Here is a 19,908-nt window from a genome sequence, read left to right on the forward strand (position 1 = left end):
CTTAAGCTTCAGTGAATTTGAGCAATGACAAATTCCTACATCAGTGCTCCGAATCAAACTATGAGTCACAAGCTGTGCTTGTGAGGGTTGAATTGTCAATAGTCTGTAAAGAGCTTGAGTTTCTTTGTCAGAGATGAGCAAGTTAAACTTAAATCCTCTCTTTTGGGATGTTTATTGTCTGTCCCAGTGCAGAGGTTCTTTATTTGACCTCTTTACTCCTCATCTACCCACTGGCTCCCCCTCACAGCCAAAATAAGATAAGAGTGCCAGAAATTAAAAATGTGATCATGTGCACAAGTAAAATGATTTATTTGGTGTTTTGTGACCAGTTGCAGCTGTGAAAATGTTGACATGTCACACTGTGTAGTGGGTGGAAACCTAAGTTTGTCAGAAACTGAAGGAGTAATTGACAAGTAAATTTGATGTGATGACAGATTAAACCTGTTGTTCAGTATTTGGGATCTGATACTGTGAAAGGAAACTGTTGGGATTTGCTGTAGGATTATGTCAGGGTTGCCTCAGGAAGATACCCCAATTGGCAGTGCAGTGAGCACCAATCCAGACAACAGCAATCACATGAAGCAACTGCTTCACTGCTTCTGCAATGTTTGGCTTATTTTGAGAGATGGGATAATGTTGAATTAGCATAAAGCATTCAAAGCTTTTCAATGGTAGACTGAATTTTGCTTGTCTTTCAGTATCAAGTTCTTGCACAGCGCAGGAACGGCTTTCAACAAGGGTGAAATACTGAAGAAATGGTTTTCTCTCCTTATTGCCCTGCTCTGTCTCTTCCAACCCACACCCCAGCACTGCCTCAGTATGAAGGCCTGTGGGCATCCTGTGGAAGTCAAAAGGACCCCTCTCTCAACACTGTGATTTTTTGTTGTTGAATTGGGTTGGATTTAATTCTGGACGTGTTTGCCTGTTCTAAATGACTTAATTTGTCCTCTTTGATCAATTGCAGTTCTGGAAATGTTGACAGTGCAAATGGTGAGGAAAATGGAAGTTGTGTTTCTTCAGGATCCAGCGAAATAATTGCTGAGTAAGTTTAATTGCATGCATGACAAAGTGAATCATTATTCAGAATATGACAAAGCGGTAGGAAATAGCTGGGGAGCTAGCAGTTTGTGCAGTGTTGTACAGCCATCAAATGGTAATAGCCCAGAGACAATGATTTGATGTTTGTCCCAGCTCTCAAAGAGGGACTTGCCTACGTTCACTCCTAAGTCCTTTTACTGTGTAATACTGCGAAACCTCTCCTTTCGAAAATTGTAGTTCACTTTTGAAGACCGCAATTGAAGCTGCATCCACCACACTATTCGGCAGAGCTTTCCAGTTCCTGAATAGGCTATTGAAAAAAAAAATTCCTTGTCACCATTGGTTCTTTTTGCTGATCATCTTCAATCAGTGTCCTTTTCTTCTTAAGCCTTCTGTCACAAGGCACCAATTGTTCTTATCCATTCTAACCAAATCCCTTATGATTTTGAACACTTTTAAAATCACTTTTTAGTCTTCTCCAAGAGCAGCCCAAGCTCCTTCAGCCTCTCCACAGGGCTGTCTAGTTTGTCATCTCTGGTAATATTTTTTGTGAATGTTTTGTGCACCCTGTCAAATCCCTTCCTGAAGTGTGGTTGGTAAATACCAGAGTTGAGGGCATATCAGGAGTTTTTTTTATAATGATTTGTCAGAACATATTTGTTTTTCATACAATGCTCCAATTTTTAAAGTTCAGAATCCTGATGATATCTTCAACCTGCACTACCACTTCTATAATTATTGTGCACACACATACACACACACTATATATCGAATATCAGACATGGATCATTTCAGGAAGCACCATATCATAAGATATTTATTTTGGCTCCAGAAGAGAGGAAGGAACAATCCAGAATAATTTTGATTTGGAGGAGGTCCAACTTCAAAAGGAGCAAGAAGGCGTTTGCAGCAAGTAAATTTCAACACAAGTTTAGGCAAAACTGCAATGAAACAGCAGTCTGTCTTACAGCAGGAGGTTGTTTAGTGACAATCTCAGAGTGTTCCCACAAGCAGGAGAGAGTGGCAAATGGTACAAATGATGCGGATTATTGATGACCCCAATGTGTACAGAGTGAAATATAGGTACTTCAGAAGGGAAGTGTAGAAGGAAAGGAGACTGGCAAACATTTTCAGGTGCCTTGCAGCATTCAGTAATCTCTTGCTAAATGTGGATTTGCATGCATAAGAGATTTAAAGGACCCACAAAATATTGTGCCATATTAATGCAGTCAGAATGATTTCACGGGCAATACACACATGTTCTAATTTTCAAAATGAAAAGAAAAGAGATGTGGAAATCCAGTGTGTGACGTTCATTCTGCTTCCCCGACATTTACATTAGATTTTCTTTTCTCGAAGATGAACTTGTAACTATTTTGGGCTCTCCTATTTCCTGCAGGAATCCTTGACAACATCCTGTGATGAACTTGTTTGTTTACAACAAGGCAAAGCAGTCCTTCAGTTCTCCTGTTCTGTGCCCCTATCCCCTTCCAATATCCCTGATCCCAAATGGTGGCACAAATCATGATTAAGCACCCCGCTAGTGGTTTGGGACAAAAGTGAATAAAACATACTCACAAAACATAATACAGAGACAGGTGGCAAAGTATTTTTGATTAATTTTTCGCAATAATGAAGTGATTTTGACCCAGTACAACACAAAGTTTAATAAGTGCGGTGAATGTGTTAGGACAATGACTAGACCTTGAGATTAAGGATAAAATGTAACATTGACTTCCTTCAATGCTTTTTATGTAGTTTGGAGCTTCCTGAAACAATGTTTGGGATGTCTAAGTTTCTGCATCTTGTGGATGGAAGAGTGCTATTTTAATTGAAAAAAATCTATCAATTTCTGTAAGTCTGTGTTGAGCATAACAATAAAAGTTTGGAAGCTGAATGCAGTATGAGGAGCCTTTTTGCAAAACTGAAATGTTGGTCAAATGAATGTCTGTTTACCACTGAAATATGCAGGAGTACCGCAATTCTGTCATAATGGGTTGCATATTTTTCAAATGACATCAGTGATGGTTTCTCTTGTCACCTCAGTTTTTTTTAATACATTAGTTTTCTGAATGTCGGTGAGTATTTAACAGTTTATGCAATTCACAAATGGTTTTTTGGGGTAACTGATCAAAACTCAGTTCAGAGACAAAGCAATTCTCACCACTGCTGACCTTCAATTGATGTGCCTCTGACATTATAGGGACACCCCGGGGATGAAAAGTTTCACAAATGTGCTATGCTTATAAAATTTGAGAAGATCAGCAAATAACCAGAGGTGATTAGATTTTTCTTCAAAGCAGTAAGCTAATGAGCTGGCTTTCATGAACCCAATGGATTGCAGAAATGATCCAGCTGGTCCTTTCAAAAGGGAATTTGGGTTTCTCTTTTTTCCTGTGGCCAAAATATTCTCTTTCTTTGCCCAAGTAAATAAATGTTCCAGCAGAATAATTCCAGCAATAAGCTTTTGAGTTTTAAAGAAAAAGATGACCTATACTTGCCCTCGAATTTTTAACATGACAGCTCACTCATGTGTCTCACATTATCTCTCAGAGGTTCAATAGTGCATAAAGATTCTTCGCAGGTTATTACTTTCTTATTTGCTTTTGTATTGTGCCTGTAGTCATCTTAGATGATGGTATTCTTTTAAAGGTCAAGCGAAAAATTTGTAAAACTAAGGAATCTCAGCAAAATGTGGTTTGTTGAAATTTGAGGAGGTTGGTTCTCATTAAGCTCTGAGATCGTTCTGGTTAAGACAATCATCTGTTATATTTACTATCTCCTCCTTTCACAGTGCAACTGTTTATTACATTGGCTGCTTAGATCACTGACTTGTCTATTGTCTTTTGGTGAATGTTTCCATTTGCAGGGAGATCCTTGCGAGATTTTAAAAAGTCAACAACAAAATGGCTTCCATGCCATTCGAAAGTTCAAATCCATTTTACTAATTGGACAGATGTTGTGTTTAAGATTCGTGTTTGAGTCAACCATTTGAATTCAGCTAAAAGATCATAATAATTCAATGGATGCTAATAGTATCCATTCACCTTATACACATCCTACATTTCAAGATTTTCCTATATCCATAGTGAAAGGGAGAAACAGGCTGACTAGATGCTACAGTTATTTTGGTTTTCTGTAATTAGATCCAAGGAATTCATCCCTTTTTGCATGAGTGTTCTCATTTACTTAGGTGTTTATTTGAGACAGAGAATTAACTGGAGCTCAAAATTGTTCGGATCACATAATTCCAATATAATTTTAATAATCTGTTTCTGGCCAAGTTTTCGAAGTATTGACGAACAGTCGATGACTTACGAAGGAATGAATTTATGGCTGACAGATGTGCTGAAGAGACAAAAATGCATTAAAAATTAACCTCAGAGGACATTGGAATACTGCAGAGAAAGAGAGGTTGAGCAAGTCGTCAAAGATCTGACAAAGACAGTTGTACATGGGTAAATTTGAAGTCCATTTTGGCAGGAAGCATAGCAGTTTTTTTTGTTGAAGGAGATTGCATAGCTCTGAGATACAGTGGATTCTGGGTATCCTCGTGCATGAATCACAAATTGCTTATGTACAGATACATTAAGTAATTAGGAAAGCAAATAAATGTTTTCATTTTATCATGAAGGAACTTAAACACAAAATTAGGGATCACTGGTGAGCCCATATCTTGAATGTTTTTCTTTGTGGTGGTCAGCCTTATTTAAGGATGGAAGTAAATATATGAGAGGCAGTTCAGAACAGGTCTACCAGAATAATACCGAGCCTAAGTGACTTGCCTCACAAGGAAAATTTATACAGACAAGGCTTGCATCAGTCGGTGTTTAGGGCGGAAGGCGCAATGTGATTGAAAGAAAAAAACCTGAGCATTTGTACAGGGTAGATATGCAGACGGTGTTTCCTCTTACAGAAGAGACTAGAATGAAGGGCGAGTGTCTAAAATTCAGTGGTTGTCAACTTAAAACAGTGGTTTTTTAAATATCTCAAAATGTGGGTATTCTTTTAAGTTTTCTTCCTGAAAAGATGGTAAAAGCAGAGCGCTGGAATACTGTAAATGGAAAGATAAATAGATACTTGTTGAGAGCAAGGGAGTGAAAGGTCACTCAGATAGGCAGGAATGTAGATTTGAAGTTACGATCAGATGAGACAGAACCACATTGAATGTTTTACTCTTCTCTGTTGTATGGGATGTGGCAGGTATGCTGTAAAATGCCAAATTGGAGTTTCAGTGTAATGTTTTAACAAACTCGGTAATCAAGGCTTCAAATGCCGAAATCCCGAACCTTCAGATGTTTTTCAGTGGCTGAATGCAAATTGTAGATTCAAGCTTGTTTAAAATCACTTAGTTTGTGCTGTCTGACCAATTGCAGATATGGAAGCTTTGACACCTCAGAGGCAGAAGAGATTCCAGTAATCGATTCAGTGAACACAAAGTAAGCTTTAGTCTAATGTGTGACTTAATTAAGTTTCATCCAAAATACAACAATGTTAAAAAACCTGCTGGCACTTCCTGCAAGATCTGTGGAGGGCCTTCCTCCCACAGCAATGCAGCAAACACTAGACAGCAGCAATCACATTAACAAAGTTGCTTGATTGTATCAAAAATCTACACAGATTTTGTTTGTTTAAAAAGAAAAGCTGTATTAACAGAAAAGATCCAAAAGTGTTCAGTGAAAAAAATTGCTCATCCATTCACTATTCAGATCTTCATTTGTCGCCAAACATTTAGATAGCTGAGCTCTGAATTAAGGATACCACATGTTGAAGAATTGAGGTTCCTACCTCATCCCCTCCCCTCAGTCTGCCTGTGGTGTCTTTCAAATCTCCTGTGAAGGTTTTGAAGAAAAACCTGCTGCTGTCCATGAACACACTGAATCTGGAGGGTGATCTTTTTTCATAAAAACAGTTGACAAAAGGATGAAATAGGGGCAGAGCTGCAATCTTTACAATTGTCATTGCCGAGCTTATAGAAAAGAGATTTGCAGGCCAATGTCCACTGCAGGAGTTGAGGAACTCTAATATTTACCAGAGAGACAGATAGACACAAGTGGCTGTCAGCTGGTGACGTGATTCATGCCCAGTGAGTCATTAAACCACCTACTTTGCCCACCTCTGACAATACAGTATAATGGTGCAGAAGAGAGTTCAGCTTTCCTCCTGAACTCCCCTCCACTTTGCCAAGAATTTCATGTCTCAGGCCAAGGCCAGTTGACTTGGGACATTCAGCCCTGAATGTAGAGACGCTATCTGAAGTTCTTCACTGGAAAGTTGGTTGCCTTTCTATATTTGGGCTTGGAGCTCTTTGTTTGAGATATTTTTAGACTTTGCAACAAATATAAAATGTTGAAGAAATTGATTTGTTGCATCCTTCTCCCTCTCTCTCTCTCTCTCTCTCTTTACTTCCACACTCCAGTCTCATGGTCTTATCTTGCAAACTACCGTTGGGGGTTTCGGGGAGACCAATGACCATATTCTGTAGTTGCGTCTTGACCCGTTGTTAGAAAATTAGCTGTCAATGGCACAAAATGCCGACTCAATGTCTTTCAGATGTATGGAGATAATTTTCTTGTGGATGTGGATGTTTGCTCAAATTTACTTGATAACACTTTTAGGACCATTTGCAGATCACCTGAAAGTGCAAACTACAAGGTAGATGGGAAACCTTGCACTCTAAAATCTGTCATGAAAGAGTAAGTTTGAATACAATAAGTGGTTAAGGTTTTGCTTTATTCAGAGTACAAGGAATACAAAGGAAACCGCCGATGAGCTAAGAATTACTGGGTGCAAGTATTTGTTTAAAATGACATTCTTCACAACTAATTTCAGCAGCGGAAACAATGATAACATTCTGAGCTGTGAGGAGCTTGAAAATCCAATTCCTCCAAAGACAGTTGCTGAGATCAGAAAGTAAGTATTGATCCAATATGTGAGGAAATGATGCTTTAATCGGAATACAGAAATATGAAGGGCAGCTGCTGGAGGTCTGGCATTTTCAGGAACATTACATAGAGGCTATCTCCCGAAACTTAGCAGCATCTGTGGAGAGAAAGCAGAGTGGGCGCTTTGAGTTAAGGTTCCCCTGTTCAGAACTTTACACCTCTGAAGAAGTGTCACCTGGCTTCACTTGAACTCTGTTTTCTGTCTGCAGATGCTGCAAAACCTGTAGAGTTTCTCCAGAAACATCTGCCTTTCTTTCAGATTGCCGGTGTCCATAGTTTGTTTGTTTTTACATTAAAGAAACAGTTGGCTGTTGTTCTAATATTTGCTCTGTTCTTAGTGTTGTAAAAAGAAATTTTAGATGGAAGCTTGTGGTTCATGCTGCAGGCCTTCAGCTGGATCTGAAACCTGGAGGCCTTGGCCGATTCCAGCGGTGACCAATACAGAGATTGCTGCCGGCGTTACTCACCAGTTGACGGTTTGGATCAGTTTTGACAGCTGCTGGTCCAGTGAAAGGGATGGCAGATCAGCATCCTTCTCAGCCCAACTGTTACTGCTGATTGTCACTGAGGTTGTGTATGCACTGTCCCTGGAACGGGTTCAGAGGAGGTTCATGAGAATGGCCCAGGGAATGGAAAGCTTAAAATATGAGGAACGTTTGAGGACTCTGAGACTATACTCATTGGAGATTAGATGGATGAGGGGTGATCTAATTGAAACTTTTAGAAAACTGAATGGCCTGGACAGAGTGGATGTTGGGAAGATGCTTTCATTGATAGGAGAGACGAGGACCCGAGGGACCACTTTTAGAATAAAGAGGAGATCTTTTCAATTGGAGATTTGGAGAAACTTCTTCAGCCAGAGAGTGTTGAATCTGTGAAATTCACTGCCACAGAAGGCTGCAGGGGCCAGGTCATTGAGTACATTTAAAACTGAGACAGATTATCAAGGGGATTAAGGGTTATGGGGAGAAAGCAGGAGAATGGTGTTGAGGAACTTATCATCCTGACTGAATGGCAGAACTGACTCAATGGGCCGAATGGCCTAATTTCTGCTCCTCTGTCTTATGGTCTTATGGTCTTCATGAATTGCAGGTCTAAAACCTTTGACAGCCCAAACTCTGAGAAAGATGAAGAACCAAGTTCACCAAAAGCGACTGCAGACATTTCAAAGTAAGTTTCATCCTTCTGTGCTTCATTCATAATACATACCATGAAAAGAAATTGCTGTGAATATAGTAGCTCTTGAAAGATTATGTCACCATTCGAGACGATAAAAATCACATTAAAGAAACAGCTTTATTCCCTCCGAGGCCATTGCCAGTAATTAAATCAATGACACATTTCAGCCTTTGATCCATAGAAAACATTTTAAAATGTTCAGTGAAAATTTGATTGGCCCTCAACATCCAGACCTTGGTGGTCTAACTTGCAACAATGCTAAACTGCGAAACCTCCCACCTCCCCTCAAATGCACCAGCCGATGTAACTGGAGTGTCCTACATATTTTCTCTGAAAATTTGGAAAGCAAACCATCTAGTGTAGTCATTCATGTGGACTTTGACCTAATGGGGACTTGAAATACTGAGCATTTTGGGATTCAGTATTTATTTTCAACGTTTACAAGTCAGTTGTAGATGCAAATCCTTTTCTTAATTTGTGCTTCATGTGCACTTACAGCTGCAGATATTTTGGCTGTATGGATTGTCGGGTGGGTAGGAATCAAAGTTTGCCAGGCATCTGTGTAACCATGAGGAAGCAAGGTTGATCGGAAATAATTTTGATATGTTTTAATTCTGCTTCATTTGGAATGCAGCAGTGTGAAAAGGGAATGATGGGGAACCATTGATTTCTTCAAAATTTTTGTTGCAATGTAATGAGTGCCACTCCAGACTATAGCAGTCACATTAAAGTGTCTGCTGGGCTGCCTCCCTCGAAAATTTATAACAGAGACAGTTGTCTGAAATAATAGCATCACCATTGAAGCATCCAAAACACTTAGATGGGAAATTGTTCTCAGATCAATATTGAGGTTATATTTCTGGACAATGTGGCTCTGGTAAAATTGCTAAAGAAATGAGTTAATCTCCTCTACCCCACCTCAGCACTTCTCTGTGTTCCTCCTTCCTGCTCAGCTGCACCCTCCCTACAAACTTCCTCCAAGTTCATTGAAGTGTCCTCCAAATGTCCGTAACATTTGAAGAAATATGTCTTCAATTAAGAATGTGACCTGCTCCCCATGTCCGAGCCTTGGTATTTCTCCCATACAATATTGCCATTGAATAATTTGCATTTTGAATTATCTAATTTGGTCATTTGTCATGTGTATTCATGGAGTCAGGCACTTTCACAAGTCAGAGACCTTGAATTAATCCTGAGCTTATTCTGTCCAGATCTTTCACGAAACTCAGAACTGTTGAAGGAGCAGGATAGAAAAATGATTTTTTTTTCAGCAAAACAGCCAATGGTGACTAATCTGACCTTAAGCTTCAGTGAATTTGAGCAAAGACAAATTCCTACATCAGTGCTCTGAATCAAACTTTGAGTTACAAGCTGTGCTTGTGAGGGTTGAATTGTCAATAGTCTGTAAAGAGCTTGAGTTTCTTTTTCAGATATGAGGAAGTTAAACTTAAATCCTTTCTTTTGGGATGTTTGTTGTCTGTCCCAGTGCAGAGGTTCTTTATTTGACATCTTTACACCTCAGCTACCCACTGGCTCCCCCTCACAGCCACAAATCCCAATGTTGATAAGAGTGCCAGAAATTAAAAATGTGATCATATGCACAAGTAAAATGATTTATTTGGTGTTTTGTGACCAGTTGCAGCTGTGAAAATATTGACATGTCACACTGTGTGGTGGGTGGAAACCTAAGTTTGTCAGAAACTGAAGGAGTAATTGACAAGTAAATTTGATGTGACGACAGATTAAACCTGTTGTATTGTATTTGGGATCTAATACTGTGAAAGGAAACTGTTGGGATTTGCTGTAGGATTATGTCAGGGTTGCCTCAGGAAGATACCCCAATTGGCAGTGCAGTGAGCACCAATCCAGACAATAGCAATCACATGAAGCAACTGCTTCACTGCTTCTGCAATGTTTGGCTTATTTTGAGAGATGGGATAATGTTGAATTAGCATAAAGCTTTCAAAGCTTTTCAATGGTAGATTAAATTTTGCTTGTCTTTCAGTATCAAGTTCTTGCATAGCCCAGAAACGGCTTTCAACAAGGGTGAAATACTGAAGAAATGGTTTTCTCTCCTTATTGCCCTGCTCTGTCTCTTCCAACCCACACCCCAGCACTGCCTCAATATGAAGGCCTGTGGGCATCCTGTGGAAGTCAAAACAATCCATCTCTCAAGGCTGTGATTTTTTGTTGTTGAATTGGGTTGGATTTAATTCTGGACGAGTTTGCCTGTTCTAAATGACTTAATTTGTCCTCTTTGATCAATTGCAGTTCTGGAACTGTTGACAGTGCAAATGGTGAGGAAAATGGAAGTTGTGTTTCTTCAGGATCCAGCGAAATAATTGCTGAGTAAGTTTAATTGCATGCATGACAAAATGAATCATTATTCAGAATATGACAAAGCGGTAGGATATAGCTGGGGAGCTAGCAGTTTGTGCAATGTTGTATAGCCATCGAATGGTAATAGCCCAGAGACAATGATTTAATAATGTTTGTACCAGCTCTCAAAGAGGGACTTGCCTACGTTCACTCCTAAGTCCTTTTACTGTGTAATACTGCGAAACCTCTCCTTTAGAAAATTGTAGCTCACTTTTGAAGACCTCAATTGAAGCTGCATCCACTACACAATGAGGCAGAGCTTTCCAGTTTCTAATGATGCTATTTAAAAAAAAACCTTGTCACCATTGGTTCTTTTTGCTGATCATCTTAAATCAGTGTCCTTTTCTTCTTAAGCCTTCTGTCACAAGGAACCGATTGTTCTTATCCATTCTAACCAAATCCCTTATAATTTTGAACACTTTTAAAATCACTTCTTAGTCTTCTCCAAGAGCAGCCCAAGCTCCTTCAGCCTCTCCACAGGGCTGTCTAGTTTGTCATCTCTGGTAATATTTTTTGTGAATGTTTTGTGCACCCTCTCAAATCCCTTCCTGAAGTGTGGTTGGTAAATACCAGAGTTGAGGGGAAATCAGGAGGTTTTTGTTTAATCATGATTAGTCAGAACATATTTGTTTTTCATACAATGCTCCAATTTTTAAAGTTCAGAATCCTGATGATATCTTCAACCTGCACTACCACTTCTATAATTATTGTGCACACACATACACACACACTATATATCGAATATCAGACATGGATCATTTCAGGAAGCACCATATCATAAGATATTTATTTTGGCTACAGAAAAGAGGAAGGAACAATCCAGAATAATTTTGATTTGGAGGAGGTCCAACTTCAAAAGGAGCAAGAAGGCGTTTGCAGCAAGTAAGTTTGAACACAAGTTCAGGCAAAACTGTAATGAAACAGCAGTCTGTCTTACAGCAGGAGGTTGTTTAGTGACAGTGTCAGAATGTTCCCACAAGCAGGAAAGTGTGGCAAATGGTACAAATGATGAGGATTATTGATGACCCCAGTGTGTACTGAGTTAATTATGAGTAGTTCAGAAGGGAAGTGTTGAACTAAATGATGCTGGCAGCTAATGTTAAAAGGGAATCCGAATGTCGTCCTCCATTGTGAGCAGTGAAAGGGTAGCGAAAGTGGGGCTAATGGTCATAAATCACTGTTTAATCTTCACAGAGGTAAGGGCCTGGCTGCGATACTATTCAGAAGAAGTTGATGTCCAATTCACGATGAAAAGTAAATAGTTGAGACAAGGATGAGCTGAGGTTGGACAGCATTTTAGAAATGTGAACATTAAACAACTGCAGATGCTGGAAAACTGAAACGAAAATGGAAATTGCTGGAAAAGCTAAGCAGGTCTGGCAGCATCTGTGGCGAGAAAGCAGAGTTAATATTTTTGAGTAAGTTGAGCCACTGAGCTTTTACAGCAATTTCTGCTTTGATTAGAACGGCTGGTTGTCCCTGGTGTTGGTAACTCAGAAGGAAGTGAATTGTAGACAACTGAGGATACTGAGAAAGAAAAAAATAGCTTGAGGCTGCAGTGGCACTTTGCACAACAACCTAATCCTGTTTGAATACAGGGGGTGGTATCAGAGGACTGGAGGATTACAACATGTACTATGTTTATGTTCAAAAGTGTGTGGATAAATCCAGCAACTAGATTCATCTTATTGGCGGGACAGCATCACAGGAACTGTAATCCCAGTCTCAAGCAAGAATACTTGGGGAGCATATGGGCTAACATTTTATGCTGACTCAGAAATCTTCACCATCTGGTGTGTAACTTGTTTAATAAAACCATCTGATGGAGGCTTGTCATTCTGAATCTTCAATTTTCATGGGTATTTTAATGGATTTAACTGAAGATGAAAGGGTTTGCTTGAGGTGTTTTAAATTGTTCTTGATGTTCAATTGCAGCTGTGAAAGTGTTGAGTCCAAACACTGTCCGAATTCTGATGAAATTCAGAATTTAAGTTCACCGGAGAAGGGAGCGACAGTCAAGAAGTGAGTTTGATCCAAAATGTGACCATATTATGCTTCATTTGCAATACAGTAGTGTGTAAAGGGAATGGCTGGAGAGCTGGTGGCCATAGGTTGGATAATCAGAAATCTCTTCATGAAGGCAGAGATGTTTCCATGCTGTATGACTCTGTCAGACATACCACAGAAACAAAAACACGGATATCATTCCAGATCATGGCACATTGATGAAGAAACAGCTTCTGAGTTCTTTGCATATTCTCTCCCTAATTCTGAGGAACAAGCAATACAAAGCACAGGCAGCAGTTGCGTGTGAAGGTGTTGAGTTTATCTCAGACTGAAATTTCTGGACTAATAGCAAATGTAAGCTATTGAAGAAGTGGCTTCACTCCTTGCACCTGCTCCTTTCCCCTGTTACCACCAGCCACCACCACTGCTGGCGAGCTGCTTTGGCCCTCAAGGGCATTTCTGGTAAACTTCCTGAGGAAATTTAAAGAAGGTATTCACTATTTTATGCAGTTTTACATTTAGAGTGTGACCTTGTTTCATAAAGTTAGCTGATCACGGCTTAGGATGCTGAATTTTGAGACTTCATTTCTTATTTTACAGCTGGCAAGCAATTGTAGACCCAAACACCATTTTAATTTGCTTTTTCTTTTGTGGTTTATGATCAATTGCAGAAGCATAGACTTCAACAGATCAAGCTTTCTAGAAGAATATAATTTCAGTCCTGCAGAAAAGGAAACACTAATGAAAATGTAAGTTTGATTTGACATGTAGTGAAATTGTATTTTCAATGTGAAATTTAAGAATGTGAGAAGAATTGCTGGAGAGCCAGAAAGACCTGTAAAATAATGTAGAGCCTTTGTCATGAAGATATGAGGCACCCAGAACAGGATGGCAAACGGCACTCCAACCCACAACATTCATGAAGCTAAATAATAACTGAAAGAATCGCGGACACTGCAACTCAGGGACAAAAACAAAGTTGTTGGAAAAGCTCAGCATTTCTGGCAACATCTGTGAAGCTAAGAACGGAGTTAATGTTTCAGGTCCGGGTGACCCTTCCAGTTCTGAGGGAGGGTCGCTGGACCCAAAATGTTAACTCTGTTTTTGCATTAAAGAAGCTGCTTGTCTTGCATGTCCAATGATTGCATTATTCCGAGAGATTGGCTTGTTAATATTTTTCAGTGTAAATCATCCAAAATTCTTTGTCTTTTGGAATTGTTTGTCCTACATGATCACGCTTTTGGGGTTGTTTATCTCAGATTGTCATTAGTCTCGTTTGTGATAATGATGCATTATTGCAGGAATGGTTTTCCTCTTCACACCACTTTATTAGAAGTTATCCTGCAAACTTCCTGTGAATAGTTGAAACCAAATGATACCGCTATCTAGAGCAGTCAGATACTTGGCAAGTGGTTTGTTTGTGGTGTCCTGACTTTGGTAGCCCTCCCACTCCGTGCTGCTGTTGTACGTTTTGCACATAATCGATCTTGAATTAATACTTCCTGAATCTATGAAATCCAAATAATCTCGTGAAATCATTTTTCATGTTTGAAGTTTGTCAACGAAGTGCTTTCAAAGATATTTGACTCTAGAAAGCATCGCACAAATGCATCTCCAACTGGAATTCTAGTTATTTTTGAGCTATACCAGATTGCTGAGGTTGTTTTACTGCTCTGAATAAGATTAGATTACCTACAGTGTGTAAACAGGCCCTTCGGCCCAACAGGTCCACACTGTCCCTTGAAGCATCCCACTCAGACCCATTCCCCGAACACGAAGGGCAATTTAGCACACGGCTGATCCACCCAGCCTGCACATCTTTGGACTGTGGGAGGAAACTGGATCACTTGGAGGAAACTCACTCAGACATGGGGAGAATGTGCAAACTCCTCACAGACAGTCGCCCAAGGCTGGAATCAAACCCGGGACCCTGGAGCTGTGAGGTGGCAGTGCTAACCACTGAGCCACCATGCTGCCCTGCATGACACTTTGGCAGCATGGGATTAAAGATGGGATTATTCTGGTTTGTCTGGCCGTTCGATTAAACTCTGTGCTTTTTGATTAAGACAAAAGAACATTTATCCAATAGATTTGAGTGCTGGACTGGACTTGGGGACTTTAAAGTTTGAGATTCTTACCTTTATATATACAGTGATTTATTTTCTTTTGTACATGGTTTGCTTACTCATTTATTTTGTTTTCTTGAGTTAATATTGTTTGTCGTTTTTACAATCAAGAAAGCCAATGCCTGAAGGGCCAAGCCGAGATAAATTACTTGTGAGCAAATACAAAGGCAAATTTTTGCAGTATTGCATTGAGAAAAATGGTCAATTTGAGGGAGTGAGGATTTTCATGGAATATTTTTACTTCAGATGCAATAGCAAGCGTTCACAACTAGGCTGCACTGAAGTTCGAAATAAAGCTCAAACAATTTATGAAAAATGCAGCAAAGGAAAAATCCCTCTTGTTCATCAAACAAATAGGACACAGTTGGCCAGGCAGCATCAGAGGAGCAGAAAAACTGATGTTTCGGGTCTGGGCCCTCCACCAGAAATTTTCGGAAGATCGGTCCAGACCTGAAATGCCAGCTTTCCTGAGCCCCTAGTCTGCTAGCCTGCTGTGTTCATCCAGTTCCACACCTTGTTATCTCAGACTGCAGCATCAGCAGTACCTACTAACTCAGAACACAGTTGGGATGCCTTGTGCATTGCTATTCACTCTAACCCACCCAGTTGTCTTTTTGGGTAAATGAAACAAAGTTTCAGAAATCTAAGCCATAGGGCTTGGTGGTTATCCGGACATTTTTCTCCAACACCTAGTTATTCATGTCTGGATGAACACAGCTAATTGTGGATACCAAATTGGTCCTGATTAATTTCACAATATTCCTGTGCCAATGTCTCAAGAGACATATAGGGATGAAGTGTATAAAGGAACCTAAATTATCCTGATCCCCGATTGAGGACAGTGTAATCCTCATGAAAGTAATGTGCTGGTTTGGTATGTTTTTTGGTATGTTAATCTCCTTTTAAATTCAAGTTTTTTGGGCTGAGTTCTTTTTCTACAGAATAGTAGCTTACAACCTGTCAGTTTGACATTGAAGAAAACACAGATATTTAGGGGTTGAGTAAAAGCATGGTTTTAAAGGAACATCTTGAGTGAGGGCAGAAGAGGCAGGAATCTATCCAGTGAAGTTGTCATCGGTGAAACAATTAATCTCAGATGTGCAAGTGGCCAGAATTGAAAAGAAAGACAAAAGTGCACCCGTACATAATTATTTCAATTCTGGAATGCTCTAATACTTTAAGAATACACTTCTCTCCAGTGCCATTGCAATCTAAGATTATGTTGTGCTCGCTTTAGGAAATGATCCTTTTAGATGGTGGAAGGATGATAATGAGTAATTAAATGAAATGATGTTGTACACTGCAGCTGATTAAAGGTTTCAGGTTACTCGGTGGGGATGTAGTAACTTGTTAATGAATCTATTGGAAACAGAGACTTTAATTCTAGTGGGACGACAGAAAAGTGTTTTGGGTCAAATTTTGGACTCAGCACAGTACTAATTAAGTTCTACCATATTGTCAGCAGGGTAGAGGCTCTTTAGCTCAGCAACTTATTTCCCAGCCGTGAAGGCTTTCAGTAGGAAATGGAATTTTTTGGTTTTGTGATCTTTTGAATTGATTTTTCTTTATATATATTTTTGGAGGGTTACTGTTCGAGTGTTTGTAATGTGACCTAGGCATTTCTGAATGATTCAGGACCAAATGAGCCCAGGCAACTTCCTTAGGTCATGTTTCCAGTGTGTTTCAGTTAGTCACTGTTTCCGAGAGGTAACATAACAAATAACATTTCCACAGCCTTGTCCCTCCATCTCTGCAATTTCCTTGTGTCCACTTCGGACGTTTCTCTTTTTTCCTGTCCAGTTTCACTTTTTTGCCTATCCCAGATTATGTTTGTCCTGTTGTTACCAGCCATGGTTTCAGCTGTTGAGACTCGAAAATCTGAAATGCACAGTGTGCTTTTCTCCATTTTGTAAAAAGCTGATTAAAAACTTCACCTTTTATCAAGCTTTTCATGATTCTTCTGACCTCACTGAAAAACAATCTCTTGACATTTCCAAAATGAGTCACTTCATTTCATAATTTGCCATGTTCACTCGTTAATATCATTCAGCACCTTACCAGTATGGGCCAGCTGTGTTTTTGAATCATTGCAAAAGAGTACAACCTATGCCAACTGATCTGAAAGCAGATGAAGTCAAAATAGCCCCTCCAGTGTGAACTATTTCTAAGTTGTATATCTTTCTCAAACAACAAGAGGCTATTGCTGCATATGGCACTGTGGCTGCCTAGCACTTCCTACACCAACCACTGTTTAACAGGAATGGAGCTGGTGAAGTCTGAATCAAGCCCCAATGTCTGTGTGTAATGTTTCACACCATGTAGTTTCTGTGCTGTCATGATCTATTATGAACGGGCTCAAATAGGTGATCATCTGTTTCAGTGTAGGGCTGCAGATAAAGAAATTCCAAATTAAAAACTAGAACAGCACTTTCAGCGTAAAATGTTCCATGTAAATTGGCGATGCTAATCAAACAAATGTTTACTTTTTGGAGTCTTTGGAAAGTCAAAGGTTTCTCCTACCTACTGCATCATAGACCATAGCTGCAACTCAGTCCATCTCCCAATTCACAACAAGACTCATCATTCTGATGTTTGCTGGCCCACGTTGTCTCTTGGTTGACCAATGTCTGAACTTTAGATTTTTTTTCGAAAAAACTTTCAATTCTTGTGTTCACATCCTTTCATGTTCTTATTTTGCTTTTGTCTGGAATTATTTTAGGTCCCAAACTTTGCCTGGAACTTTTCTGTTCTGCCACGTCCAGTGTGCTGTGTACTACTTGATTTTTTTCATCAGCCCACCACCGTTAGTGCTACTTCCTGCAGATATATAGTTCCTTCTTCTAGACATCACCATCTCTCGCCTTTAAGAAACTCATGAAAAGCCACTATGACCAAATATTTAGTCACCTGTTTGAATATCTCCTCCTTTGTCAGTTTTTGTCTGGTTAATCTGCTGTGAAGTGCCCTGGGGAGTTTTTCTGTGCAAAGGGTTTGATTTCAGTGGTGTGATGACTTCTCTGTGCAGCTGATGTCTTGTTGCAAAAAAGTAACCATTGATTTACCTGTGAAATAATGCTACGTGGCCTCTCAGTATTAGCCAGACAGTTAAAATAAGTGAATTGAAAGCTGACTATGTTGGAGTATTTCATTATTCACCTGCAACTAGACCCAATTTATCCATGTTACCAAGGTATCCAAGTGCTGGCAATGCAACTCCCAGAACAAAGGCAAACAAATCATCATTATCCTTGTGTTTTTCTTTGTTCATCTGATTTGTCCCATTTGACTTTTACAAAGAAGATTTTTTGTTGAAGCTCACTTTCTCTTTACTAGTAAACTCTAAACACGAAGAGGTCCTGCTGGTGTAATAAGTAACCTCAGACACATGTGAAATCACTTTATACGTGAGCCTTAAGCTTACCTGTGCAATCTACATAGAAGAAAACTTGGAAACATGGCCAACTTGCAGTTTCCATCCATGGCCAGCGTAATTCTAACTTGGACAGTCATTTCTTCATCATTGGGTCAAAGTGCCACACAGCCCCCCTCTGATGGCACAGCAGGATCACCATTGCCATGTGCACTGCAGCAGTTCAAGATGGCAGCTCATCTCCTGTGTGAGCACGATGACCCCATATTCCAACTTTAATCTATTGCATTGACATTTGTAGAATTAGAAGCTTTTTTTTCCCCACATGTTTTGCTTCCCTGATGAACAGTTGTTAACTCTGACTTTATTTCCAGTGCTATTCCTGAAATTCTCGAAATCTGGCTGGAGGAGTCTGCCGAAGACTTTCGTCAAGTTCCAACTTACTCTTGTCTCCGGAAGGTACTTTCCTACTTGAACCAGACAGTGCCGGGGTCAGATGCTGAACATCGGGCCCAGAAACTCCTGAGTCGGTTTTTGGCGGAGGAAACAGCGGAGAAAGAGATGTTCAGTAAGATTTACAATTATGTTGCAAAAATGTGGTTTTAATTCAGGGTGCCTCCCTACAAGTTTGTGTGCGGCTTGCCCCTCTGTCTCAGGATTTAGTTCATTTTGGTTTCCTTTGACAAGCTTCAAAATTACTTCCAAATTTTTGGATAAACGAAGTTAATTAAAATTATTGCTGAGTGCTTACCCCTGTACTAATTGCATGATGTACAAGACCAAATTCTGCATAGAATTGATACTCTCATATGGTCCGATAAGACCCAGCAGCATGTAATGCGACTTTCTGGACAATTTCCTTTTGAAATGTTTTCGTCAATGACATTTTATTTTATAATCTGATGTAATAATTTTGCAAGTTATTGTGAAACAATAGATTGTGATTCAGAATATTTCCTAAAGCCAGAAATTGGGATGGGAATCTGTCATTAAATACAAGTTCTTTTGCAATTGAGATGCGCCCAACAAGAGGATTTCAGTGCAATATCATATTACTTTCACCAAATCTAGATTTAGAAGTATGAATATTAGATAACTATTGGAAACCAATGCACAATTTCTAGTCACAAGTTCGTGAGATATTTTAGAGCAATGTGAACTTTGGGCACAAAATACATGTCTATCTTCACTTGCACAGAAGGCTACCGTAGAAGAGTCAGATTCTATGTGGGAGAAGAACACGACCAAACCATCGAACAAGTTGACGAAAAGCTCCTGTCCTACCCATCACGCTTCATTGCAGAGCAGCTGACTTTTATGGATGCTGTGAGTAAACAGGAGTCTGGCGGCCAGTCATTCTGAATAAGATGTTTCAGTCAGCAGTAGGCATCTGAATCTCTCTGTATTGTTTAATGCTATTACTGCTCCACCAGTCATTATAACTGAATTCCCTTCAAAATGCAGTCTTCCAAGATGTTAAAATGTGTTGTTTGACGTGTGACTTCAGTATCTCGCTTGAAATACCTGCCAACTAAAACTTCAGCACTTGTCATTTGTTTTGAATGAACGCCATGTGAAATAAGTGACCCGAGAGAACACTGAAAATCCTTTGTAACTTTAGTGTTGAAACTTTACAAAATGAATAGTATTTCAGGGTAAAAGTTTAATTGTTTCATCATAACAGTCACTGTTTCTTCAAGAGTCCACTGATTTTGTTTGTAGTATCCAGGATGGCAATTTTGTTGTTTTCCCAGAATCTTCTGGAGTGGGATCAGCCACGGGGTATTCCAGTCTAGTCTCCAAGGTGGCTTGATGCCTACCTCTACAAAATGAGACTCGTGGTTGCTGAATCAAAATTTGAGTT

General features: G+C 39.6%; 1 protein-coding gene across 1 annotated transcript; it reads left to right on the forward strand.

Annotated features, from left to right (window-relative positions):
* Positions 1–6,889: 6,889 nt before the first annotated feature.
* LOC132208894 (ral guanine nucleotide dissociation stimulator-like 1) lies at positions 6,890–19,406 on the forward strand. The gene is made up of 6 exons (XM_059644201.1): positions 6,890–6,951; positions 8,076–8,153; positions 12,477–12,563; positions 13,220–13,297; positions 18,419–18,612; positions 19,243–19,406. The coding sequence occupies exons 4-6, from the start codon at positions 13,290–13,292 to the stop codon at positions 19,404–19,406; spliced, it is 366 nt and encodes a 121-aa protein (XP_059500184.1). The 5' UTR covers positions 6,890–6,951; positions 8,076–8,153; positions 12,477–12,563; positions 13,220–13,289.
* The last annotated feature ends 502 nt before the right edge of the window (positions 19,407–19,908 follow it).

This window comes from Stegostoma tigrinum, unplaced genomic scaffold (assembly GCF_030684315.1).
Source record: "Stegostoma tigrinum isolate sSteTig4 unplaced genomic scaffold, sSteTig4.hap1 scaffold_57, whole genome shotgun sequence".
NCBI classification, from domain to species: domain Eukaryota; kingdom Metazoa; phylum Chordata; class Chondrichthyes; order Orectolobiformes; family Stegostomatidae; genus Stegostoma; species Stegostoma tigrinum.

Coding starts and splice junctions, on each gene's coding strand:
- LOC132208894 (XM_059644201.1), top strand. Junction 18,613..19,242: donor AGCGGAGAAAGAGATGTTCA/GTAAGATTTACA, acceptor TCACTTGCACAG/AAGGCTACCGTAGAAGAGTC.